This window comes from Eschrichtius robustus, chromosome 8 (genome assembly GCF_028021215.1).
Source record: "Eschrichtius robustus isolate mEscRob2 chromosome 8, mEscRob2.pri, whole genome shotgun sequence".
Taxonomy (NCBI): Eukaryota; Metazoa; Chordata; class Mammalia; order Artiodactyla; family Eschrichtiidae; genus Eschrichtius; species Eschrichtius robustus.
This window is the reverse complement of record NC_090831.1, coordinates 3,181,769-3,196,455: the sequence shown is the minus strand read 5'-3', so window position 1 is coordinate 3,196,455 and position 14,687 is coordinate 3,181,769. Positions and strand designations below refer to the sequence as shown.

General features: G+C 48.4%; 1 protein-coding gene across 1 annotated transcript in view; it reads left to right on the top strand.

Moving 5' to 3' along the window:
* The window catches only part of COBL (cordon-bleu WH2 repeat protein), a 270,206-nt gene that overhangs the window by 241,906 nt on the left and 13,613 nt on the right, over positions 1–14,687 (top strand). Inside the window, exons 11-12 of the mRNA XM_068550231.1 lie at positions 11,057–11,154; positions 12,377–14,232. Of these exons, the coding sequence (XP_068406332.1) occupies positions 11,057–11,154; positions 12,377–14,232 (1,954 nt within the window). The remainder of the gene's footprint in view (positions 1–11,056; positions 11,155–12,376; positions 14,233–14,687) is intronic.

Genomic DNA, 14,687 nt, shown 5'->3' with positions numbered 1-14,687 from the left:
TTAATAGAAATAAAGTAGATTTTCTTTTTAAAAAAAGCATAAGTTGATCACCAAAATGAATGAATGCCTTTGTATTTTTCATGTTTTTTTTCAGCTTTGTCTAAATGAACACACAAGTCTCTGTCTGGTTAATGTAATTGTAGTGTCAATACTATTTGATTTTGGTTTATTTTTAGCTAACAGTTTATCACGAGCATTTCCCCAGGTGGTTGTATACACCCTCTAATAATGTTCAAGTATAGCTCTTCAATCTTAAGGACAATTCCAAGACCAAGTTCATATTTTATTAGACAGGAAATTAGAAGGTGACAATTGGCCCATTTCGCCTCTGCCCCAAACAGGGTGCATTGAGCTGAGGTTGGCCTGTTTGCAGAGAAAAAATACGGTATTTCCTTCACAGGCCACCTAAACATAAAGGAAAGGAGCTTCACAGCAATCCTCAGATCTGTTCAGTCGGTTTGCATTGGGATTGCACACCCTGAGCTCTACATCTGAAACTAATCAGACACGTTACCTCGGTGCCCCAGGGATGCTCCTACAAAAGTCCCAGTGGATTTTGCTGGTGTTGACCAGATGTAAAATCTTGCTGATTTCTGTTCAAATATGGTATTGTTGTCTGCAGCCACAGCCAGGATAATCATGGGGTCTTGGAACCTGACGCTTTATCCAAACAGGGAGCAGGTCATGTTTTTCTGCCCTCGTCTCTGGGGTGCTGCTGAATTTGAGAGTAGTGTGGAGGGGAGGGAGGGGACTCTGGACCCTGACCGACCCATGTGGAACCCCACCACCACTAACTAGTTGCTTGGCCTTGGAGGGTCCTCCTAACTTTGCTGAGCCTCGAGTTTTGCTTATATCTGTGCAGATAACGCCTCCTACGTGTCACAGGTGTGGGAGCCACTGGGCACCTGTGCACATGCTCAGTGCCTCTTGAATAGCCATTGGGTGGGACCCATTGACTAAATCACACAGTTAGTTTAGGGACCAGAGCACCATGAATTTTCGTGGCACATCCACTTGCCTTTTTTGGGCTTTGGAGTCAAATGAAGATGAAGATGATCGCTGGGCCCCTCAGTCCTGTCTGTGCTGTTCCATTATGTGCCTCAGAATTGGGATCAACTCTCCACCCATGATTTTTCATGGAATATCTGTAGGTTTTTCTTTTTAAACAAGAGTTGTCTCCGTTGACAAATTAGACATACTCAGAGGCTTCAGCATGGTGTATCACATCTTTATGTCCAAATGCATAACTTTCAATAAATTTCAGGATTACTTAAAATCCGTGCCTACTGTGGAAAGCTGGGGTTACAAACTCAGAGGCCACAGAGCATGGGGGAAAACACAAGTCTTCTCTAAAGAGGGCAGCCCCACAGCTTCCTTACAGTTGTCGCCCTGAGGGATTACAGACCCAGTGTGGCCGGCGTTGGAAGAGAAGACAGACATCTAGATTTTTATGTGAGGTCTCCCCAATTTTTTTTTTTTTTAAGGGTATAAATGTTAATTGCTTTCATTTCTTTTTCTCTGATTCCCATGGAAGCTGAGCTTTCCCCATATGTTTGTCAACCAGGTTACATTTCCACTTTTGTAAAGACTCTGGTTATGGGAGGAATAGCCTTAAAGTTAGAATTTGAAAAATATTCAGATGCAAGAAATGAAGATGGGGACTAGAAAGCAGGTGGCAGACCCGGAGATTGTCCCCCGGAGGCTGATTTCACTTCCCTCCTTGGATACAAATGGTACTGATGCACAGCGGTGGGCACTGGGCCTAGGATGGGACAGGAGCTGGAAAGACGAAAAGATGGACAAGGTCCCCACGTGGAGACGGCCCTTGTATCGTAGCCGGGAGGACGGGTGGTTCCTCAAGGGCTGTGACCCACCTGCCATCCAGAATCCAGTCCCCTCCCCATCTGAGAGATTTAGGTCTCCCAGATTTTAAATCTTGGCAACGAATTCAGACTTTCAGGGCCAAACAAAACACATCTGCATGCTGGGCAGGCCGGTCCCAGATGCGTGCTCCGCTGACCGCTGGAGGCCTTGGTCCGTCCTCCTCTGCTCGCTCATTTGCCAACTTTGGAAACGCTACAATTACTCAGGTATTTCCTGGGATATATCTCTTGAAAAATATCGCTTCACAATATATTTGGGAAGTTCCACATTCTTCTCTTGGAAGAGGAGAGGATAAATTCTCTTACAAATTCTGCAGCAAAGCAACCTGTGTAAGTTTTCCCCTCTGCCTGCCTCTTAATATCCTTTAGAATGAGTGTTCCGCTGAGCACCATTTGGGAGATGCCGTCCTAGGGCATCCCCCTTGTGCACTGTCACACTTACGGCATTTACAAATACGCACCTCAGATACATGGATAGAGAGACAGAGAATACACTGCTTCTGGTGAACATGGTGCATTCCAGTGATGTGCTCTGAGGTCCTGTCTGAGAATAGGGCCTTGAGAGTTGGGACAGCAAAAAGGTACTGAAGCCTGAAGGGGGAGGGGAGGGTTGGGTCAGACTTCAGGGGCCGACTGATCCTGGCCCAGAGAGCAAGTCTGCAAAATTTGTGTGATCCACAATGGAGCAGATGATTTCAGGTGTCCAGACTGGCCCAGGGTCAAGTTCAATGAGATGACAACCCGTGCTTGGGGGTTGGTAGCCCAGAATCAAGCTGAAATGTCCTGAGAGCAGAGCCCACCGCTGTTCATGGAGGTGTGGTCTTAACCTCGGCCACCTGGAAAGGGCCCTGTAGCGGAACACTTCCCCGGGGGCACACGTGTTCAGTGATGGAGAGAAACAGTCACAAAGAACGTGGTTTCTGACCCCCTGCTCTCCCAGGAGAGGACAGGCCTGGCGACAAAGGCAGATGTGTACTCAGTCAGCCGGCCAGCTCTTCCCTTCCTGTGCCCTGAGATGGATGCCCCTGGACCACATTTAGAAAGGGAGGCCGCTTGAAGGGGCTGGTACCCTGATCTTGGTGCCTACTGCTGGGCCCTGAGTCCACCTCCTGGCTCTGCCCAGCATAGATTCTGACGCCTGGATTCTGCAGCTCATCCTAAGGCGGCATTTGTGTTCCCAGGAGGGGTGTTCTTCCTGTGATGATCCAGGACCTGGCTGTGACAGTGAGGCCTCTCCGCCAGAGGCTCAGGAGCAGAAGTTACCCTTTGCCATGATGGGCATGGCTAGGTCTCCCCAAATGGGACATGGGTTCTGATGGATGGTGAAGCTGTCCCCAACAGTCTCAGACACCCTCAGCTTGCAGAATCTCCACTGGGGCGCCAGTTCCCAGGGGAAATAAGGAGTGTTTGTGGTTTTCAACTTTGCCAGGGTGCCCTGTACTATCGCCACCCCTCTGATACTCGGAGATTCATTAAGTATTGGAGGGAACAGTGGAAGAACCTTTGTGGCCTGCAAAGACCCCAGTTTGTAAGGTCTGTAAAGTTCTAGTTTGCTGGGCTGTTTCTCCTCTCTCTGCCATCTGCTATTTTGCAGATAGCAAATTCATCCAGACTTCTTTGGCTGGGATTGCCTGGGGTCCCACTTTGACAAATTGGAGGCAAGGACTGTTTGCTCCAGAGCTCCTGCAGCCTGTCCAAAGAGCGTCTGTGGGGTTGGCTTCGGCTGAAAGCATTTTTCTTAAACTATTCGGTCTAGTGGCAAAGCGCACGGCTTCTGCTCATGCACTTAATTTGGAGGCTCTGCTCCTTGCTGCCACGGCTCCAGCTTCCTCAAGGGCAGCGCTGGCTGGGCTCCGTCGAATGCCCTGACAGCCAAGATCTTGAATTGAAAAGTCTCAAGGATAAATACCAGTCTTCTAAGGAGAGCAAGGGTGAAGGCTTGGGAATGATTAGAGTGCGCTTTGTGTGCTGTGATCTGAAAATGGTATGTTTTCTATCCAGTCATTCGATTAGATCCAATTATAGTTTGCATTGAAAAATAAATCTATGCCCTCAATTCAAACTTGACCCTGTAAGTGGGACATCAAATTCCAAGAGTCTTCCTCTAAATTTAGCACAGCCAGTAAATAATCTCCTTCAGGAAGAATTCAGCCCATGTGGTGATTGCCCCTCATGGTGGGGACACCTAGGAGTGGCTTCCGCACAGTCCTGCCCTGGGTGGGAGTTGTGTCACCCATGAACGATCTCCTTCCAGCTGCATCTTTCCTTCGTGTATGACCCAGGCCAGCTCTCCTAATACTTAAAGAGCAACACGATGTGAAGACTGCCTGGCATCATATCTGCCCTGCCTATTGCTGGTGACAGTGCCCTGGGCCAATGACTTGACCTCTCACTTCTTTTTTTTAAATTGAAGTATAGTTGATTCACAATGTTGTGTTAGTTTCAGGTGCATAGCAAAGTGATTCATATATATATATATATATATATATATTCTTTTTTTCTAAATTTATTTAATTAATTTATTTTATTTTTGACTGTGTTGGGTCTTTGTTGCTGCACGTGGGCTTTCTCTAGTTGCAGTGAGCAGGGGCTACTCTTCGTTTCAGTGCGCGCACTTCTCCTTGTCGTGGCTTCTCTTGTTGCGGAGCATGGGCTCTAGACACGCGGGCTTCAGTAGCTGTGGCACGTGGACTCAGTAGTTGTGGCTCGTGGGCTCTAGAGCACAGGCTCAGTAGTTGTGGCACTCAGGCTTAGCTGCTCCACAGCATGTGGTATCTTCCCAGACCAGGGATCGAACCCATGCCACCTGCATTGGCTGGGGGATTCTTAACCGCTGCACCACAAGGGAAGTCCATATATACATACATACATACATACATACATACATACATACATATATATATATATATATATATATATATATATATATATATATATGTATATATATTCGTTTTCATAGTCTTTTCCCTTATAGGTTATTACAAAATATTGAGTGTAGTTCCCTGTTCTGTATAGTAGGTCCTTGTTGGTTATCTGTTTTAAATATAGTAGTGTATCTGTTAATCCCAAACTCCTAATTTATCCCTCCCCCCTTTACCGTCTTGGTAACCACAAGTTTGTTTTCTATATCTTTGGGTCTATTTCTGTTTTGCATATAAGTTCATTTATATCATTTTTTTTTGTCTGGCTAACTTCACTTAGCATGATAATCTCTAGGTCCATCCATGTTGCTACAAATGGCATTATTTCATTTTCTTTTTGTGGCTGAGTAGTATTCCATGGTATGTATGTACCACATCTTCTTTATCCATTCATCTGTCAACAGACATTTAGGCTGCTTCCAAGTCTTAGCTATTGCAGATAGTGCTGCTATGAACACTGGGGTGCATGTATCTTTTCAAATTATGTTTTTCTCCGGATACATGCCCAGGACTGGGATTGCAGGATTATATGGTAATTCTATTTTTAGTTTTTTAAGGAACCTCCATACTGTTTTCCACAATGGCTGCACCAATTTACATTCTCACTAACAGGGTAGGAAGGTTCCCTTTTCTCCACACCCTCTCCGGCACTTGTTATTTGTAGAATTTTTGATGATGTCCATTCTGACTAGTGTGAGGTGATACCTCATTGTAGTTTGGGGGATTGACCTCTCACTTCTATTTTCTTGTCAGTACAATCGAGGTCTGCAATACCACCCCTTAGAATAGTGCCTAACATATTGCCAGCCTTCAGAAATTGATGGCTGGTGTTATTATTGTTGTTGTTGATGTTGTTTATTTAAAACTGCCTGAGGAAGGGTAGAAACTTGATTTGTTGGAAATCCTTATAACCTGTGTCTACCTCTGACCATCTGCCTCATTAAACTATTTATAACATCTTTGTTTGAAAAGAACATATGCTCATATTTGTGTACCGATAGATAGATGGGGGAGAGACTAGCACTATTTCTAAACTCTCGAATCCTGAAGCCAATCTTGTTGTAATCAGGCAACTTATCTATCTGTGTATCAATACTGTGAAGCTCTCAGTCCTGGGATCCCTTTGGGGGACACTAGTTCCGCAGAAACGCTGTAAGGAGTCAATGAGACAGATTGGGTAAGTGGGTTACAGGCTCTGTTTTTTTTAACAGAACCACACTGAAATCATGTGTAGAGCCTCAAAAGACAGAAACTGTAACTTCTCCAGGGGAAGGGCGTCTCACTGTATTGTCCGCTGCCTGCCCACCTTCCGCCTGGCAATCCGTAAGCTCGTTCTCAGCCCCTACCTGTCCGTGACTGGTGGACGTGAGGGCTGTGGAAGTGAGAAGCTGTGCCGCTGTTATCTGCAGGGCTGATGATTTCACGACGCTTATGGAACTGAGAATACGCAGGTCATGGGTTGGGGAGCTGGGCTCCGGTCCTGGCTTTTCAGCCCTGGAACTTTGAAACTAGAGGAGCTCTTTGACCTAGGAGGGTTTAGAGATGTTTTATACCTTCTAGACCTCTGCAGCTTTGTAGTTATAGGAAGGAACTTTGTGACTCTAGCATCATTTAGAAACATTTTATATATTCTAGATCCTGAAACTTGGTAACTATGAGAACTTTGTGACCACAGAAACATTTAGAAATAGTTTATGTCTTCTAGAACCCTGCAATTTTGTAACTACAGGAACTTTGTGCCCACAAGAGCATTTAGAAACATTTCATACCTTTCAGAACCCTGAAACTTTGTAACTGCGCTAACAAAGGAGTATTTACAAACATTAAGATCTTGGAGAATTATGCTATAGGTACCGTAGCCACCAGCTAACTTTGGCTACTGAGCCCGCCAGATGGGTAGCCCAAATTGAGATGTGCTGTGAGAGTGCAATTGCACCAAACATATGAAAAAATGAACTTTTTTATATTAATTATATGGAAACGATGATACTAATTTGGGTTAAATGTTGAGTTACAGTATACTAATTAAAGTTAAGGAAAATTAACATTAAAGTATTTAATGAAAAATAATCTTGCTTACTTTTTACCTTTTCAATGTGACTACAAGAAGATTTTAAATTACATGTGTAGCTCATATTACATTTCTATTGGACCCTGTTGTTCTAGAACTCCGAAGCTTTATAAATACAGGACCATTTGTACATGGAATGAGGAAGTTAAGCACATATTACTGTCATCAGCCATCTATTTTCCCAGGCTTCTTACCTTTAGTTTATCAAGTAACTGTTTTGAAATCGCATGGGTTGGTTTGGTTGTTGTCAGCAGTTGAACTGCTGCCTGAAAAGGACATCTTTTTCCTCTCAGACTTTGCTTGTTTTCTGCAATTGGGTAAATTACCTAAAGAAACTTTCCTAGCCACATCAAAAAGAAAAATGACTTGATGTGCTGGAATGGGGCAGAATCAGCCCGTGCTTTTTTCTTTCTCATATAAATTTTTTTTTTTTTTTTTAATGAAAAAGCACCTATTTGCCTGGGTACTGATTTCTCGTGACTGCTGTTAGTTCTCCCATGGGAGTGGGTGAGGCCATCGCCAGCCCCCGCCCCCGAGGCTTCTCCACTTCCTGGGAAGACTCCCGCTTGAGGCCGGCAGAGCCTCAGACGTTAGGCAGCAGTGGCTTGTCCGTGGCTGTGTCCTTGGCAGAGTGACCCTCCGTGGGAGGGAAGGCTCCCGGTAATGTTTATCCAACACGTGCAGCTGGTATCGGGATGCCTGTGCTGCTTGTTTGCCCTTCATTTCCTTGGTCTTAAACCAAAACAAACTGTCCATAAGAAACTGTCTATCTTAGACTGGGGTGTGTGTGGGGCATGAGGAACGATGCCTGGGAAAGGAACATCTGCGCAGTTGACTTTCAGCTAAAAAGAGGTGCTGGCGCTTCTGGCCAACTGTGATGCTTCAGGGGCACGCACGAGGGCCCTCCTGCTGAGCCCACAGAATCTGCCCTCCAAGCCCAGGGACCAAGTGCTTCCAACTGGCTGTTTACAGGGAGAGAGGAAAAGCTGTAATCCATCGGCAACCCTTTGAGGAGAAGTGGATGGGGTGGGTGAGGAAGGAAAAGCAAGTTCTGCTAAATCTCCCCCTCCTGAAGCTGTACATTGGAAAGCATAATAGATACATCACACCGGTTTGGGCTTTTGCCAGATGGCCCATTCACCCAGAAGCCCAGAATCCAGAGTGTGGCAGGTCCTATCCCACATCAGGGGAGGCACCGGCTGCAGACGCCAAGGGGTCCACAGGCCTGGCCTTGCCCCGCCCCGAAGGCGCTCGGCAGCCTTGGGAGAAGCACCGGCCAAGGACCTGGGCTCCCTCCCTCCACAGCGCTCCCAAGGCCGGTGGCTTCTTTCATGTGTCCACTCTCTCCTCCTGGACAAGGAAGTCCCCGGGGAACCAGGTCCACACTGGGGTGTCAAGAGCAAGGTCAGGTGAGAGGTGGGTGGGGTGTGTCAGCAGAGTGTGGAGCTGAGCATCTGGGGCAAACCTGGGACGTGTACAAGAGTCAGACGGGGAGGAAAGGGGCGGGCAGGAAGGCTGAGCCAGGTGGAGGGCAGAGGAGTCGGTATAGGGACCCCAGACTTCACCAGAGGGCCTGGACGGGAGGTGCGATGGGCAGGCAGAGAACAGGTCTGAAGCCCTGAGCTTGGGGCTTGGCCACTTATGGTTAGACCAGGCAGCTCAGGCCAGAGCCTGGGTGGGAGGAGCGAGGGGAAGGGCTGGCTCAGGCCTTGCTGCAGTGCCTCCTTGAGGATTTAGGATTGTCACACACTGGTTTAGGATCATCACAGGGATTGCTAGGTACTCAGTAACAAAATTAAATTATAAACACAGCATGCCATGAGTATTGGGCATGGTATCACAAACATGTAAACTGCTTTTCATAAAAGAATTAGTACTCATTAGAGGACCAAAAGATCATTTTAAATGTTGCCCATTTTAAAAATTGCCTTATCCATCAAGCTGCTTTATACCAAAACGAGCCTACTTCAAAAAAAAAAAAGTAGAAAATATTTGCCGTAATCCATCCATTTCAACAAATCACACTGGTTGGCGATGGTGCCTAGATTTCTGCCTCACCCTTGTCCACAGACACAGGTTACTTTTCGATCATCATGACCATCCTGTATGGAGTTATATGTCTTGATTTCTTCACGCGACATGCCGGCTTAAGCAGTGATCTGTGTTTCCACCTACATGTCATGGTCATCATATGGATGCAGTGACGGAGGGGACTTCCTGCTGCCGGAAGCTGTAGAGACCTCCCATGAATATGATGAACATGGTGGTGTTTATGTTTTTCCTTCCATAGCATTATTTTCTTAAGGCAAATTATCAAAAGAGAGGCTAATGAACCAAAGTTCCTACAGCTACATAGTTACAGCTATGCTTTTGCTTCTTGATGTACACATTCCCATTGCTTTCCGGTTAACACCAGGAGCAACAAGTGTGAGAGCCTCAGATCCACTGAATTGTCATCAGTTTGGCGTGATCTGCTTTCTCCAGTTTAAGCTTTATGAAATGATATCATCGGTGGAACTTCTAAATTACTTTTCGATTCTTTTTCTTCAAAGGGTGCATTATTTTAGTTTAGTTTAGTTTTTATTGAAGTATAGTTGACTTACCATGTTGTATTAGTTTCAGGTATACAACTAAGTGAATATATATATATATATATATATATGCATATACATATATATGTGTGTGTATATATATATTCTTTTTCAGATTCTTTTCCCTTATTGGTTGTTACAAAATACTGAGTATAGTTCCCTGTGCTATAGTTTTTAATTCTTATTAATATCATTCTGTTCCCATGGAGCTGTGTGATTTTGCATACTTTGAAGGAAAGGCAAATACTTTGAAGGAAAAGCATAGATATCATTTTGTTTGGCTGGACTTTAAACAACTTAAAGTAGGAGCCAGCATTTGAAAAGTGCTCTGTTTTCCATTTCAAACACTGTTTTATAGAGCCCTTTCCATTTTTTTCTCTGCCATATACTTTATTGAATACTTAAATGAGATTTACTTAAACCACCACATTCCATGAAAGAGAAAAACACAAGTTTAGTAAATGCATTCAATGAAGTCTTGGGGCAAAAGCAACAGGAAAGGCAGCCTTGAGCCTCCCGTGGTCGTTGTTAGTTGGTCCACAGCCACACAGATCTCGGCCAACGCTCTTTGTTTGCCGTGTCAGAGGACATTAGCTGAGACGGGTCTGGAAGCCACTTCCTGGCTCCAAAGGGACACGATCACCAAGTAAGAAAGACTCATTTATCAGAACACAAACTTTGCTACATAAGTGAGGATGGTACAAAGCATATTTCAAGCATCATTATCTCGGCCTGATTAGTAATGATGGAAATCGGTCCTCGATTTTAACGGTCAGCGGGAAAGACCTTCAGCTTTCACTGAAGAGGGACGATCACGCCGTATGTGTCTCTGTTCTTGGCACAGCAAGAAAACAGAGACAAGAGCCTTTGCAAAGGCTGCTTTCAAATTGCTTTGGCAGCCGTTGTCTTGTGGATGCCGCTGTCCAGGGACGCAGATAAGGAAGGTCCAGCTCTCCTTGGCGGGGGGGGGGGGGGGAGGGGGGGGAGGACATCTCCCTGGATGCCCGGGTAGCAGCACCACGCGGCACCTCTGGATACAGACGTGGCCAGCCCCCCCCCCCCCAGTTCTGGAACCCCTGTGAGCTTGGGCTGCTCCATCCTTAGCTCACGCGGTTGCCTCTCTGTGAAGCAGCAATAAGCACCTTACCTGCCTTACATCTGCTTGTGAGGTTCATCATAGGATGATCTGGGCAAAAAAGCCCCAAGTAGGTCCCCGCGTGGGAAGGCTGCATGAGGCACAGAGGGCACTGTGCAGCCCCCCGCTGTGGGCATTTCCCCCATCCAGTTAAAACCCCGGGGGCCTGGGGAGGGGGATGTGCTGGGGAGGCTGTCACCAGTGTCACTGCTGCCCTGAGGTTTGCTGTGGTGGTGGTGATCACTGTGTACCACACACACACACACACACACACACACACACACACACACACCATCTGCGCCCCAGTAGGTCCAAGGGCAGCAGTGGTCCAATGCCTTTGGAACTGCATGAATTTGACTATGAGTTGTACCTTCTTCAGATATTTCCAGAAAAGAGTGAATTACGTAAATCATGAGATGAACGAATGCCCTCCCCTTCTCCTTGGTCTTCCCTAGAAATGGAAAAGTTGCTCCAGCCTCACGTGAGGATGAAGACCTATTCATGACTGGCCAGTTCCAGAAAACCCTTGCAGAACTGGACGAAGAGCTGGAAGGTAAGCACCACCTACCTGCTCCTGCTTGGACCTTACCCCATGTGGCCGGCGCTCGGAGGGTTATCTTCTCCGACTGAACTTGATGTCACCACATGGGGAAGATGTCTGCGGAGGGGACGCAGCTCCGTGTGAGGAAGGCCCGGACTGGGGGCTGAGCACACAGGTGAGCACGGCTCCCTGGAGGGGACCTTGCGTCTGGGCTGCTGAACAGTCGTGAGGAAACGTCTGAGCAGCTGCTTAAAACCTCCTCTGAGTAATACTGATTTTGCGCATTAAAAAGTCTTCCATACACGTGAACAGAAAAAAACTTCTCCAGTCCTCAAATGAGTTCGGGAAACACTGGGTGCCACACAGGCAAACAGGGCTGTTTATTAAACCTCCAGCCCTGTTACTTGCTAACATGTGGCCTGACTTTCAAAGGGAAACGCAGAACACAGCGTGTTGACGGGGACCCCTCTTAGAGTGGGGCATCTCACAGCACTGCGATTCTGTGCATATATCGGAGAAATAATAGTGTAAGGCCAATGCAGATGCAAATCGGCTCAGTAAAAACGGGAAATCTTTCAAACGAAGGCACAGGGTGAAAATCAACTAGAAAGTAGATATTGGCTGTGCCTTCAAAGAAAACAAAACAAGAAGAAGGAGACAGACTCCAGAGCTGACCCGGAGTTTTGTCTGACTTGGTTTTCAGTGTTCCCTCCTCAGATGGGGCTGATAGAGCTGAGAAACCTTAATCAGGCTTAGTGTGTCCTCTGGCTCTGCCCACAGGGCTCACTGCATCCTTTAGGGCTAATTCTGACGGGCTCGAGGCTTAGTCATCAATAAGCAAAGCAAGAGCAAGTTGTCCCATAGGTTTTATGGTGCTCCTGGTGAACAAGAGCAAGATGAAAGTAAAAAAATCCCAAATCCACCTTCCCACCCCGCCCTGAGGTGGTCTATATTGAGGGCTTGGACTTAGAGATCAATTTGTAAGTGAAGATACCGGCAAAATGTTGTATGATACCTCAAGGCGTCACAGATCGGCAGACAGGTCCTCTGTTGAGTCATGCAAGCTGAGACTGGTTCCAGGCATGTGTAGATGACAACCCAAAATGACACTTTAAATAACTTACACCAAAGGCACCCCAGAGAAATCAAAGTCGGGGTGCAATTTCACTGAATAAGGGGCGTAGGAGTCGTCCGAGCGGTGCCCACCTGTGACCTGTGTTGTGCTTCTTTGCAGAAATCGAAGAAAGCTATGAAACCGACTCGAGCTCCCTCACCAACTGCGTACAGAGCATGTCCGGTCGCTGCCCGCAAGGCACCGTCATCCCCGACGGCGATACCGAGGCAATCCCGGTGACATTCATAGGGGAGGTTCTCGACGATCCCGTGGACTCGGGGGCATTTTCCAACAGAAACAACAACGCTGGCTCTTTCGACGCTGGGAGCACCGCCAGCAAGAAGGCCCGGCTGCCACCGTGCCAGGCCGAGCACAGCCAGCAGCACGGGCAGAGGAGGGCGGCGGGGCCTGGCTCACCCGCTCCTTCCCAGGACCCTGGGAGAGAAATCAGAGTGGCCTCGACCAACACCTGGAAGGATGTGACTCCCAGTAAAATGGCGCCCAAGGCAACTTCTGCTTCAACGCTTCACACGCACGACCTGAACGCGAAGGAGGAAGGCAAGGCGCCCGGCTCTGCTCATGGCGGGAGGACCCTGGGCACCAGGCGGGTGAGCACGCAGCCAGGGAAGGAAGAGGAAGGAGATGATAAAAATGACGTCTGGACCCCACCTCCATGGTATCGAGGCCAGCACCCAGGGGGGAGTTACGGGCTTAAATATGGCCTCACAACGTATAAAATCGTCCCTCCAAAGTCAGAGATGAAATGTTACGACCGGGGAGCATCCCTCTCCATGGGTGCCATCAAGATCGACGAGCTAGGGAACCTGGTGAGTCCCCACACGAATGCCGGCAGGACCATGGTCCCGACGTCGCCCACTCTGGAAGCAGAAGCCCCACCCATTGGAAAAGTCAAAGAATTCTGGAGGACCAACTCTATAGAAAAACACTCTGGCCAGCCCACAGATGGGGCCAAGAGGACCTCTACCCCCACCACGCCCACGAATCCGCAACCTCAAGAAAGCAGACTCAGAGCGGAGCCCACTTCCCCAGACCCCAAAGCGACATTTCCCCGGCCCCTGTCCGCCCACCCAGAAGATGGGAGACCTCTGGAGGAGGGCAGAAGCTGGCCACTCCCAGCAGCTGCTTGTCCCCTGAAAGTGCCAGCAGCTAACCCCGCAGAAGTCCCGTTTCTCAAACCTCAGAGAAGAACATCCAGCCAGTACGTGGCCTCTGCCATTGCCAAGCGGATAGGGACCCCGAAAGTCCACACTGACGTGGGGAGGAAGCCTGATAATGCCCAGAAGACATGTGAAGGCAGAGCGCCAGAGCCAACTGGACGACCTCCCATGACGAAGGATGGTACCACCCCCAGCCTGTACCCAGAGACAGGCGTGCGTCACCATGGGGACGAATCGGCAGCAGGAGCCCAACCCGGAGGGCAAATCAGCAGCCCTTATGGGAAGCTATGTACTCAAGACAGTCCCACTGGCATCCACAGAACTTCCCATGGACCACTAATCACAGCTGCCCAGACGGGTCAGGCTTCTGTGGGACAGAGCTGTGGTCTCAGCGGAAAGCAAAGCCCAAGGAACCACAGGACCAGCTCGGCATCTGATCCCAAGTGCCAGCCGGCCGGCACGAGTCCCCATCCCCCTCGCTCAGGAGGCGGTCACACTACAGGCAGTGCCCTGGTGAATGGCTCCAGGTGGGTCTCCGTCCACACAGAGCCTCCTCACTGTCCGAGAGTGTCTGAAACAAACAGCCACGCTGGACGGGAGCCCCCAGAATGGGAGGAGAAGCCGGGTTTGTTAAGCACAGATGTACCTGAAGCCGATGGTACCCTGCCAGCCAGTATCTTTGGGCCAAAGAAGAAATTCAGACCTGTGGTCCAGAGGCCAGCCCCGAAAGACACATCCCTGCACAGCACCCTGATGGAGGCCATCCACTCGGCGGGAGGGAAGGACAGGCTTCGCAAGGTGAAGTCATCAGCGGGCTCCTGCCTCAGGGATGGGCCCTTCCCCACACCCACCCAGACACAGACTTTAAGGTGGCGTCGGAGGAAGGAGAGCCGGGCTAGGGATGCGGGTGAAGGCACAGGTTTAATTTTACCTGGATTTCTGTCTCCTTGCCTACAGAGTTGTTTGAATAGAACCATTAAGGGGCCAAAACTGATGGGTTTGGGCTTGTCCACACTGCCTTTAAGGCTCTTGACTGCCCTGGGGAAAGATGTCGCCAATACATAGTCCTTACCTGGTCGCAGGGGAGTGGAGAGGAGGGGTGGGTGGGGCAGGAGGGGATCATCCATAACTGGTCCTTGAGCCTGGAGGGGTGGATGGAGGGTCAGGCTGGGCCCTTGCTCCCGATCGCCCTGCATTTTCAGCAGTGGTGGGCTGTCATTCTCCAGTAACCTTGGGGACAGTTTTACCACACC